This window comes from Phaenicophaeus curvirostris, chromosome 4, assembly GCF_032191515.1.
Source record: "Phaenicophaeus curvirostris isolate KB17595 chromosome 4, BPBGC_Pcur_1.0, whole genome shotgun sequence".
Lineage (NCBI taxonomy): Eukaryota > Metazoa > Chordata > Aves > Cuculiformes > Cuculidae > Phaenicophaeus > Phaenicophaeus curvirostris.
The window spans coordinates 62,196,353-62,208,743 of NC_091395.1; the positions used below are offsets into that span (position 1 = coordinate 62,196,353).

Below are 12,391 nucleotides of genomic sequence, written 5' to 3' on the forward strand. Positions count from 1 at the left end.
TCTGTAAGGACAGTCCTTTTTGCTCATATGTACAGCATGTAATGTGCAGTGTGCACAGCTGACTTGGAGTTGCATAAGTCCTTGGCAGATGTCCAGTGTGTTTCAGTTGCATTGCTAGTGGTTTCCAGGAAGTAACAATGCGATGCCAGAATGAGTAAGTGCATTTGGGCCTTTTTTAAATTATAGAAGTTTTAGAGATTGCAGTTTATGGTGTATATAAGTATTGTGTATGAACATATATGTCTCAGATTACCATTTCTAGTAAAAGCCTTAGATTGTAGAATCATTGTAAACTGAAACACACCTGGATACTTCAATGCCTTTTTTAACTTTAATATTAATGAAATTAAAATATTTTAATTTTTAATAATGCTTGCTCTTGGCTATGATTCTTAAAGGTGTGTATGTAAGAATGGAAGAAATATTGGTTTTCCTACATTTTCGAAAGGAAAATCAGTTTTTAAAACATTGCTGCTAATGGTGGCTGTTTGTATGCATGTACAAATGGCACTACTGCGTTACGTAGGTCTTTGTGCTGTCTTGACTTGTTGGTCTTTTCCAACAGCTAGTGTAGTGTGTGTTCACTTGGTGGGACTCGGTGTTGCTTTTGGCTGTGTCCCTAAAGGTAGGCACAGGGGTCTACAATAATGGCTTCTTAGTAAGGACTCAAATGAAGATGTGGGGAAGTGGTGAAGCCAGCTGTGTGCTGGGCTGGGGATATTGCATTGATTTCTGCCAGGAAATCTTTCTACATTTGTTTATCTCAGTATTTCACAAGATTGGTTTCTGTTGCTTAAATACCACTTTGATTTTAGTGGCTTCTTGAAGCTAATGCTACACCTACATTGTTCTCTCAAGGATGATCTTCCTTTTAAAAGTCACTCTGCTATTTTCCTGTTGTCTTAAGCTTGTTCATTCTTGTGGAATGAGGCAAATGCCTTCAGAATTTTCTGATCAAGTTTAGCAGTTTTCTTTACAATGTGCATTATTGCATGTATTCTGCTTTGTTAAACTTCTGTTAACGGTCTTAATGATCTTACATTAGTTGTTATATTTCTAGAATTCATAGCTTAATTTTTTTCTTCAAAGCCACATTACAGTTATATGCAATTACATAGTTGCCACTGGAAATGAGAGAATGATGTAATTAAATCCTTTAGTGTGCCTAAACCTCATTCATAAAGCAGAATATTGTAGTAAAACAGCTGTTAACTTATTTTGAGGAGTTAACCGAATAAGTGTGAATGGCTTTTTTAATGAACTGTAAGAGGAAACTTGCATGAAATGATGATGCTTAATGAGTTTTTGAAAGTTTTAATACAAGTTTGAGGGGTTTAATATAAAATGTGTCAGTTTCTGTTAACAAATAAACATCCAATGACAAGTCAGTCATGAATAATTATGAATTCTGTGCATAATTTTAAAAGTCATGTTAATAGGGATATTGTTTGCTAATCTGTAGTGTTCAAAAGCCAATATTCTGCCCACTTCTTACAGAAGTTGTATTAAATTACATTTTAGTGCACCAATTAGATAAATTACAGGAAAGTTACTTTTCAATCAGAGGAGTAGTTTGTGTATTCCTATTGGTGTGCTTGAATCTCTGATTTCTCTCTGCTGCACTTGAAGATTGAAATTAAGAGCATTTATTGCTCTGTTTTTTGATGTCTTTGAAGTGAACTGCACATTGACTTAATTTTTGCCAGTTTTCTGTATAACATTGAAGGTTTATGTTACAAGCCTGGCACAGGCTGCCCAAGGAGGTGGTTGAGTCACCTTCCCTGGAGTCGTGGGTGGATGAGGTGCTGAGGGGCATGGTTTAGTGATTGATAGGAATGGTTGGACTCCATGATCCAGTGGGTCCTTTCCAACCTAGTGATTCTGGTAAGTAAGAGGAGCAATGAATAACTGGAGCTAATACCTATTGTAAGGATTTAACTTGACCTTGGCATGATTTTCCTTGATTTATTTATGAGCTTTTTCTTTCTTCTAGCTTTCCAAGACCAACTTCTCCAACAACAATGATTTTCGGGCTCTTCTGCAATCTCTTTATGCCACATTCAAGGAATTTAAAATGCATGAGCAGATTGAAAATGAGTGCATCATTGGTTTACTTCAGCAACGTAGCCGGACAGTGTACAACGTGCACTCAGACAACAAACTCTCAGAGATGCTTAGCCTCTTTGAGAAAGGGTTAAGGAACGTAAAGGTAAATAAAGTATAAGAATGACTTGTATCCTAAGGAAAATGTGCTGTGATTTTGTGTTAGTTTCCTTCAACTTTTCTTACTCTAGAAATAACTAAGATGTAAAAGGAAACATTTGTAGTTTATTAATACAGTACTGAAAACTTTCCAGTCCAAAACACAAATTCTTTTGCCATTCATCACAGTTACTAAATTTCTAGTAAAAATTCCTCTCAGGTGTATTTTCTGACAGAAGTCCATCGCTGCATAATTGGAAATATTTTGGGGCGACAGCATGGAAGTTTCAGATATAAAACCTGCTCTGCTAATTGATCAAAAGAGTTTCTGGTTATAGAAATAATGTGTTTTATTAATTTACTAGGAAACCCTGAGTATCTTTGTTTTGTGTGACGTAGCATTATATTATTGTCACAACTGGAGATGATTATTGGACTTAAGGGAAAAAAGGTGTTGTTTTATTCTGTTGGTGAGTCATGTACTCCTTCAAGTGTCCTGTGCTCCATAATGCTGTTCATATTCCAGTCCTCATGAAACTCTAAATGTTGTTTCTCCAGTTGTTGACTTTTTAACAACTTGAAGTTGTTAAATTATTTTCCAAGAGTCCTGCTTGAATTCTGCTGTTTCTTTCCTCTAGGGTACCCAACACAGCTCCCCCTTTCTGCAGTCTAATCTGGCATCCCATATTACATTTCTAGTACACATGGTACATTGGTACATATATTTGGTAAGAAAATACTAGATACATAGTTGATTGATTTCATCAACATCTGAGGCTGTATTTGACCAGAGAGTCATGCAAATATTTTTATTCTCCTGTGCATATTAAACCATGACTATTTTCTTAAGTTGTTTCCATTAGTGGATCAGAAAACGAAGAGGAGGGGAAATTTAACACTTGGCTTTGTATTATACCTTCTCTGATAGGGTGCAGGTATTGTGTTATTTGACTTTAAGTGTGGTAAAACAGATTCCTCTAGCTGTCTTTAGATACGTTAACTTTGCATTTTGAGAGAGTGGTTAGTCTAACTTAAACTGGTGGCTTAATCCTTTTTTCTGTAATAGTCAGGGTTTCTTGAGGTAGAAGTTTGAAAAGAAAAACTTACAACATTTACTGTAAGTGCTGTGAGGAACTTGAGTATGTTGCAATTACTTGGCAGACTTCAGGACCAGCACTGGCATAGAGAACAAATTTATAGATGAAATTGGTCCAGTTACATCTTTATTTAAGAGTTCTTTCCATTTCCAAAGTGAAAGATTTTTTGAGCGTTTCTGACTGTAAATTCTGACTATAATTTGGAAGCTAGAATTGTAGAATAATTAATGTAAATAGTAAGCTAGAATTGTAGAATAATTAATGTAAATAGTATGCAGATAAAAGATGAAGTGAAACTGCTGTATCCTACAATAATTCTTATGCAAAGCATGCAAATACTTAGTCTGTTTCTACTTTGAACTTTACGTGAGACTGTAGATTGGCAGACTTCAGTCTTTGCTCCAAAGTGAAAATGTGATTAGACACGTTAACTGATAATAAAATGAATTGGCAGGAAGGGCATACTTTGTTCTGGCCAGTAACAGCCCTACGCACTGTCAAGCTCATGAGATTTTGAAAGCGAACACATTCTTACCGTGATCGTACATGAGGAAGATATCACGGACTTTCCTTTGAAACACTCCTTTATTTAACTGTTCAGTCCTTGAATGAATGGACGAGATAATAGTTAAATCTTTGCTTTCTTCTCAGAATGAATACGAACAGCTAAACTATGCAAAACAGCTGAAGGAGAGGTTGGAAGCCTTTACCAGGGATTTCCTTCCTCATATGAAAGAGGAAGAGGAGGTAGGTAAAAATGTTTCTCAAATATAATCTTCCATGGGGTTTGGAATGATTGAATAGAGACAAAAGACTTAGAGGTTCATTTTTTTTCACGATTCTGTTGTTATTACTATTACAATTTGCATTCAGGACTGTGATGTCATTATCTGTTCTCTGACTGCAACGTGATGTGCTGAAACAGTGAATATACTGAAAATTTATGATCAACTTCTGGTCCTTTGCAAAATGGATAACAAAAATCTGCTGGGGATGGGATTTGTTTGCAGCAGGTAGTTATTTAAGAGGATGCCTAGCAAAATTTGAAGTAAAAAGAGAAGTCCTGTAAACCAGCGCTTCGTGACTCAGACTGGCACTCCCAAACAGCCTCTGACCTATATTTGTAATGTAGACTAGTACTGCCAGTCTGATGATTTATGGGTATCTGAAACCTAGGAAGCAACTTCTGGAGAGAGTAAATTTTCCGAAGTCTGTCCAAGAGAAATCTTTTCTCATGTTTTTCTTCCTTGCCACTTGTCTTCTGTGTGAGTACCTCATTAAGTTATGTAGTATAAGCAGCTTTAATCACTTCCCTTTTCTGTTGGGGAAAACGGTAAAACAGATCGCCTGAGACTACGCAGTGATCGGTTGGCAAGCAGTGGGCTGGAACTCAGAACTCCCATGGTCCTGTCCTTAGTTTCACTTAATGTATGACATGTTTTACTTGGAGAGAGTTTGAAACAGGAAATTGGAAATTCTGTGTGGGTAGGTCTGTGTATTATTTTTTACTATCTCCGTCAGCACCAGCTTTCTTTTTTTTCCCTCCCGTTTTCCTTTGCTTTAGGTTTTCCAGCCAATGTTGATGGAATACTTTACTTATGAAGAATTGAAAGATATTAAGAAGAAAGTAATTGCACAGCACTGCTCACAGAAGGAGGCTGCAGAATTCAGAGGTCTTAGTAAGTGGAATCAAGCAGAAGAGCTTCAGAAGGTCTTTAAATATTCTGTGGATGAGAAGGCAGATCAAGGTGAAGAATATAATTAAAATTTTTCTCAAGCTGCATTTTTTTTTATCTAAAAAGCTACACCCGTGACATACCTAAAGTTACAAACTGGCAGAAACAGTAGTTTATATAAAATGGGAATTTCTTCAAACTACTTTTCAAACTTGAGGAACTTCACTGTTTGATAGAGTCTTCTTGGCTGGTTGTAATGTAGATAATATTTCCCAGCTTATCTGTTCTCAACCTTGTTCCTCTACCTTCCCTCCTGTTGTTTTATTTAATATAATAAGCAGGCAAAAATAGTAATTAAGTTCTAATTTATGCTTCCATTGAAATTATATTTTCTATTTGCAGACCCTGCATTTAATTCTTGGGTTTCAGGACCGCTTTGTAAGCTTTTCTTCTGATGGTTCAATAACACAGGATAGTTAGCCAACCGGCAGTATTTCAAATGAAAAGCAAATCACATTTCCCAGCTCTATAACCTAACTTCCCTGAGCCTCTCACAAATCAGAAAGGAAGAAACTGTGTGTGGAGTAACGCAAGGGAATGAAATGTGTGTTCTCAAAGTGCATATTTAATTTGCATTCATCTGTAACTACCTTTCCTTATGAACCTTAGAATAAATGGGTTACTAATAAAGTGCACTTCGGGCATGTTTTGTGACTGCTCAAGCAGCCTAAGTTGTCTATGTTTACAGTTTTCACTCTTAACTAACAAAGAAGAATTGATGACCCAAAGAAGCGGAATTAATGTACCAAAAGTGTAATACTAGGCTGTAAGACTGATAAGTAGAGCAAGCTCTCATGGACTGACTATGTGGTGTTGATAGGATGTGGTGCTCTCATTAGAAAAAGTTGGAAAACTACTTTATTATCAGATTTTTTTTTTTAATGATGAAACTTGACTTCTCTGAACTTCTGAACTGATCATTTTCTACCCTTCAGGTGAAGCCTTCAGAAAAGATAATGATCCATGGTGTGAAATACTGTCGAGTCTGAACAGATGAGTGTGACAGAAGTAGCCCCAAGTCGTTACTTGCTGTTACCTCTAGGTGGAATAGGAGTTTTAGGACAGTAGGAATTCTGCAGTCAGTGTTTTCTAGACTTAGGGAGAGGAAGTATGTGTCCTGTATCTGTTTTTTCAAAATGGAAGAACACACAGCTTGCAGTCCTGGGCAGTTTTAACTGCATTTTAGTGTGAAAATCTCTGTAGTTTACGTGCAGCAACTTGCCAGGTGTGTATTGATTCATCAAGTGAAACTATATTTAATTAGATTGTTTTTGAAGTAACAATAGATTATCAGAGGGTGAAGTTTAAATTACACTCAGTTTTGAAGCTTCTTTGCAAAGAGAAACCTGATCCTTGTCTCACTGAAAAGTCTTATGTACTTCGTGTCCTAAGATTTAGACTAAGTCCCAACTAATTCACAAAACCTGCTATTTCCAAGTACTCCTGAAAACTTGTTTAGAAAAACTTATTTTCTTAAAGCATTAAAATTTCTCTTTAAACAGCAAAACCTCCAGCTAACCAAAGCACTGATTTTATCGTTCTACATAGTTGGCAGCTGTCTGTACTGTGGTGATAGAGAGAGAGCTGTTGGGAGATGGTTCCTGCTGTTGTCCACTGAAGTATTAATTACAGCGGTCAAATTTCAGTCTGTAACCAAACTTTTAGTATTACTTCTCAACCTGAAAAGCTTCTCACAATTCAGAAGTTAAATTTAATTGTCTGTGTTAGCGGTTAAAGCCAGAAATGAAATATGAGCCAACTGCTAAGAGTTAAGTCTGAACTTCTTGCTGTGCCCAGTCAAGAGGTTGAGTATGTTCAGTGAGAGTGATCCCAGCTGCTGGATTCTGCTGGTACTGTTTCCTGGGAATTTGGCAGTGCAGGTATATATATCGTCTGTGACAGAAGGCATTTTCTTCTTTCATTTAATTTATAGTGGATACTGCTTTCATCTTGTTGTGTCTGAGTTGCAGCAGTTTACTTTTTTGGACCTTTGGGGAGTCAAGGTTGGAAAAAAAAACTAACCAGTTGAGAAAATGGCAAAGAGAAGACTGGGCTGATAGTTTGTTAAGGTGTTGTTACAGTGAAAGCTTTTTGAAGCCAAAGTGTTACCTATTTTTTCAATTGTTTTGACAAACAATAGTTTAGGATTTTTTTCAGATACTGCTTTTGCGTTGCCTTGGTCTAAATGTGAGTTCTACTGCTGCTGTTTAAAGCTCTGATGCTGTGCTTCACGTAACCCACACTTTCTGTATTTCAGAAGCTGAATTAACAGGGCACAACACAGGTATTACTAATCTTCCTCCTGAAGTGATGCTGACCATTTTCAGTTACCTTACCCCCCAAGAGTTATGTCAGTGTAGTCAAGTAAGCACTGAATGGTCACAGTTGGCTAAAACTGGATCTCTCTGGAAACATCTTTACCCTGTTCGCTGGGCCAGAGGTGAGTTAAATTTAATTCTCCCTTTGAAAGCATGTTAATTATCAGAATTTCTGAGTGTGTGAAAGAGAATGTTATAGTGTAGGCTGTCAGGTACAGTGAACCTGACAGCTGAGCATGATGGAAGGATGTATACCCTTCTGGTAAGGACAGTGCCCCGAAACTTAGTTAAGATTCCCCAAAGTGTCCTTTTGTCTTGTAGAATTAAGAAACTAAAAGTTGCCTTGGTTGTCGCTCACAAGTAGCTCTTGTATACAAACTGTTGATTACTTTTACTGATGTTTGTTTGCTTGTATGAATGCTAACAAGTATATTCACTAATACATTTAATGATGACTTAATTTAAGGAATTTTTAATTATAACTTTTTAATTATAACTTATAAATGCTGCTATTACACCTATATCAGTAAATTTTTGTTTTGTTTGGGTTACTATCTAGAAATAAAAAACATAACTGCAGAAAGGAAATTAAAAACAAATGTAGTTCTAACATTTCCTCACAATCTGTTCTTAATTTTATAGTCAAACTTCAAAGAAAACTGTATGAATGTTAGTTTTAATACTGATGCTTCAGATATATTGCCTCAATAACTTCTACTGCAGTAAGGTCTAAGCGGTTTTCTGTAACTTCTATTCTTCAGATTCTCCTGTTAATTAAAATTTCGTAATGAGAAGTGTAACCTTTGTACAAGTTCCTGTTCAAATAGACAAAATACGCTGTATTCCAGTGAGGCAAGTTACAAGTCATCGGAGTATATTTATAGCTTTAAATATTTCTGTTTGTATTTGTCCATATTTATGTATTAAACACTGGAGTGCAGCACTGCAGGCTTCACAACTGCTGCTGTGTCAGTGTAGCTGAGTAAAAAGGAGACAGTCTGTGCTGTTTAATAAGCTACATTTTACATACCTTAAAGATTTTAAGAGAGAAAGCTAATGATATATAGATTAAAATTTGAGATACAAAAGCTAAAAGCTTCTTTCTGGATGGACCTTTGCTTCTAAAATCTATACTGGGAAGGAAGGAGTTAAATGACTTTTGGGTCTGAATTAATTTTTTTGGTTGGATAAATATTATTGAAAATAATAGATTGGTCACTGAGCTGCAGAAGAGTAAGTGGAGGGGAGAGGTTTCAGAGTTCAAATTGTTAAATTTCCATGAAAAAATTTTAGTGCTAAGCAAAAAAAGATATTTGGCATCTGCTTAAAGCGACTTACTCTTAAATGTGTTTTTGACACAACAGGAAGCGAGGCTCTTGATGTACTGTCTATACTACTACAGTTTGTGCAGAAGTGGGTGGCTGCTTCTCCAGTGGGATTCATTGCCGGAGGGTAGAAAAAGAACTTAAGACCTACACGCTTAATTTAAACTTTTAATGTTTTTTTTTTCTCATAGTAATGAAAAGGCTTCTGAGGCTTTTAACGCATTATAAAGATGGGTTAAAGAAGATGAGAAATAATACCAAAAACTTGTGCTTAGCATTGATTCAATTAAGATTTCATTTTCAGTTGGTCATATAAGGTACCTTGTTGCTTTAGATACCACTCAGCAAAAGTTGGGATTGCTTTGGGATTAGTAGGAACTCCTGCTAGTGAGATAGTGGAGTCAGGTGTTTCTGTTTTAAGCATGTCAGTGCTGAGGAAATCAACAGACCTGCTTATACTGAGCGCAGCACTACCATGTGCCCAAACTAGAATTAAGTTATGCCTCTGCAGTAACCTATGGGGAGAATGAGTGCCTTACTAGTTAAAACCCAGTGGAGCTGTGGCTGATATTCACATCCATCCAGACGTTCCAAAAAACTGTCTATTGATGTGAGTCATTTGTATGTTATAATCAAGTATTGTATAGCTGTTATAAGTTGGTTACTTATGGAAACTGGGTTTCTTGATTCTGGAGTTATGTGCAGTGGCTAAAAATAGGCTAATAAAATGCCTCCTAGTTGACTATAAGTTTGTGAGATTCCAGAGTAAAACAGAAATGCCTTGAACCAAGGGTTATGCTGAAAGTTGATGGTTAATTTATCTACCAGAAAGAACTTCAGCACCTACACAGTCAATATATTCTATAATAGTTTTGTGTTAGTTCTTTCACGACTGCAAAAATAAAAAAATAGAATCATAGAATAACCAGGTTGGAAGAGACCCACCGGATCATCAAGTCCAACTGTTCCTATCAAACACTAAACCATTCCCCTTAGCACCTCGTCCACCCGTGCCTTAAACACCTCCAGGGAAGGTGACTCAACCACCTCCCTGGGCAGCCTGTTCCAGTCCCCGATGACCCTTTCTGTGAAGAATTTTTTCCTAATGTCCAGCCTAAACCTCCCCTGGCGGAGCTTGAGGCCATTCCCTCTTGTCCTGTCCCCTGCCACTTGGGAGAAGAGGCCAGCACCCTCCTCTCTACAACCTCCTTTCAGGTAGTTGTAGAGAGCAATGAGGTCTCCCCTCAGCCTCCTCTTCTCCAGGCTAAACACCCCCAGCTCTCTCAGCTGCTCCTCATAAGACCTGCTCTCCAGCCCCCTCACCAGCTTTGTTGCTCTTCTGAAATAAGGACAATGAGAATGTCTTGGAATAACATAATAGGCTGCATGTTCTGTAAAGGTATTGAAATTATTCCAAGAATCTTTTGAAGCTATAATATATAGATCAAACAAGAATTATGTCAAAGTCCAGTCCAGCCTTACTTGAGAGGAATGCAAAATTAATTTATATCTTTAGGTCAGGTTACAATATACTGAGAAGTTATCATTGCTGTTTGCTGCAGCATTGAGAAGTTTGTCTTAACTCTTTTTTTGGTCCTTTCCTTCTTTTCTTTGTGTGTGTTTTTGTGCAATAGGTGATTGGTATAGTGGTCCTGCGGCAGATCTGGAGACGGAACCTGATGAGGAATGGGTGAAAAATAGAAAAGATGAAAGTCGTGCTTTCCAGGAATGGGATGAAGATGCTGACATAGATGAATCTGGTAGGTAAATTCCAACCTCGGTAACTTTTTTTTTCCTGATGATGGCATACTTATAGGCAAGAAATGTATAAAATAGACTTTTCTGTAAAATGACTTTAAAATACAGATTTTATCATAGTCGATACCAGTGCATTAAAATAATGAAAAATGCATTAATATTTACATTCTGTCTTGATGAAATGCTTACCAAGCCAAGTAGACTTAACACAGTAAAAGCAAACTTGAAGTTTTGTCTAGCAACCACTTAAGGTTCCTGAAAGGGGTACTCTTTTGTCCACATCTTCATCTCATCTTGACTGCCAGCTGGGTGGGGAAGGAAGAAAAGGGCAATGGAGAGGAGGGAGGAGGAGAAGCAGGCAGCTGGTTTTAATTAGTGGAATTAAGACATCTAGGAGAGAGCAAATGTGAATGTGAGGAGGTAAAGGTTATGGGGATGTGTCTGCAGTTAGGAAGGAGGAAAAAGTTAGTCTTCATCTCTCAGGAAGTTTGGATGGATCATCTTGCATTCCAATTCATTCTAGGCTTAATTTAAAATTATTCTGTTATATCACAGGATATGAAATGTCCTGTGAGGTAGCATTTCAATCTATAAGGCAAGTCAGTGGAAATAGCTGGCTTGGACAGCCCTGAGCAGTAAATAAAACAATCTGTAGTAAATAGTTTCCAAAGTCCTCTAATGATAACTTGCTGTTAAGACTCTTACTGCTTTTATTTCCCCTTTGAGTTGAACTGTTTAGGACTGTCAGAAAGGCAAGCAGAGAGTTTTTAAAGGTGAGTCTTAAGTAGTATGTTGAGCTAGAATTCACAAAAATTTTATGTAAGGTACTCATGGAAACTTAGGCGTTCTTAAGCTTTCTTTATTTTCCCGTTAACTTGTTTGGTGTAAGACAACAAAATGAATTCCAAATGACTCAAAGAACATCTTAAGTCTTTCTCTTTGGTTTTCTTTTGCAGAAGAGGCAGCTGAAGATTCACTTGCCATTAATATAGCACAAATGGAAAAACGTTTACTTTATGGCTTGATTCATAATGTCCTTCCACATGTTGGCTCCTCAGTGAAGACGTTTGTATTGGCCTACAGTTCTGCAGTGTCTAGCAAGATGGTATGTAATTTGAAGCGGGCATTTAATAATTGTGGCTATATAGCCTCTAATTAATTACTCATGTGCCTGGGTTTAAAACATTTGGCTAGAAAAAATGGGTTACTATTCAAGAGAACGTTGATTCATATGTTGTCTCTTGACAGTGTGTGCAGCCCTATTGGCTTGTCTTTACTGATTATTTTCCTTTCCTTTTTCCAGGTTAGACAGATCTTGGAGCTTTGCCCCAACTTGGAATATTTGGATCTCACTCAAACTGATATTTCAGACTCTGCATTTGAAAGGTTAGATAGTTGTTTCCTTTAGGAAAAAAATAATCTAGCTTTTTGAGGGGAAAAAAAAATTCAAACATATCTTAGTCCATTGCCAGTAGAGAGAGAAACAGAGAAATTGCATTGAGGATTCACACATTACTAAGAACTAAACCAGCATAACAAGTTGGTGAAATAGCAAATAAAGCATGTAACTTCGTACTGATTACTTAAAATGCTCTGTCTTCACTATTAGGTACGTATTACCTATCAATGTGCTGTTATCCATAAAAATAGTTGTGGTTTGTTCTAGCGTTAACAACTTGAAATTGTCCATCATTTTTGCAGAGGCACTCAGTTATGGTAGTTCTTGGTGTGATATAGCTGGTAGTGCTTGGAATAGTGCTATTTAAGACACTGATCAAATGGTGGGCAAACCTCTAAGGCTTAAGTGTAGTCACTGTGGATTCTGAAGTTTTACTGAAGTCTGCAGAAATTTCATTGAGGTGGTGCGTGGATGCAGAGCCTGTACCAATGGGTCTTAGGATGGTACTGAAAATCAGTGGCTAATTTAGTGTTAAACACTTTAATCGTGTAGTGCT

The 12,391-nt window shown here is 37.0% G+C and overlaps 1 protein-coding gene across 1 annotated transcript in view; it reads left to right on the plus strand.

Moving 5' to 3' along the window:
• FBXL5 (F-box and leucine rich repeat protein 5) overlaps positions 1-12,391 on the plus strand; it is a 35,751-nt gene that overhangs the window by 11,005 nt on the left and 12,355 nt on the right. Inside the window, exons 2-8 of the mRNA XM_069856287.1 lie at positions 1,994-2,209; positions 3,951-4,046; positions 4,864-5,047; positions 7,293-7,475; positions 10,313-10,438; positions 11,393-11,541; positions 11,740-11,822. Coding sequence (XP_069712388.1) covers positions 1,994-2,209; positions 3,951-4,046; positions 4,864-5,047; positions 7,293-7,475; positions 10,313-10,438; positions 11,393-11,541; positions 11,740-11,822 — 1,037 coding nt within the window. The remainder of the gene's footprint in view (positions 1-1,993; positions 2,210-3,950; positions 4,047-4,863; positions 5,048-7,292; positions 7,476-10,312; positions 10,439-11,392; positions 11,542-11,739; positions 11,823-12,391) is intronic.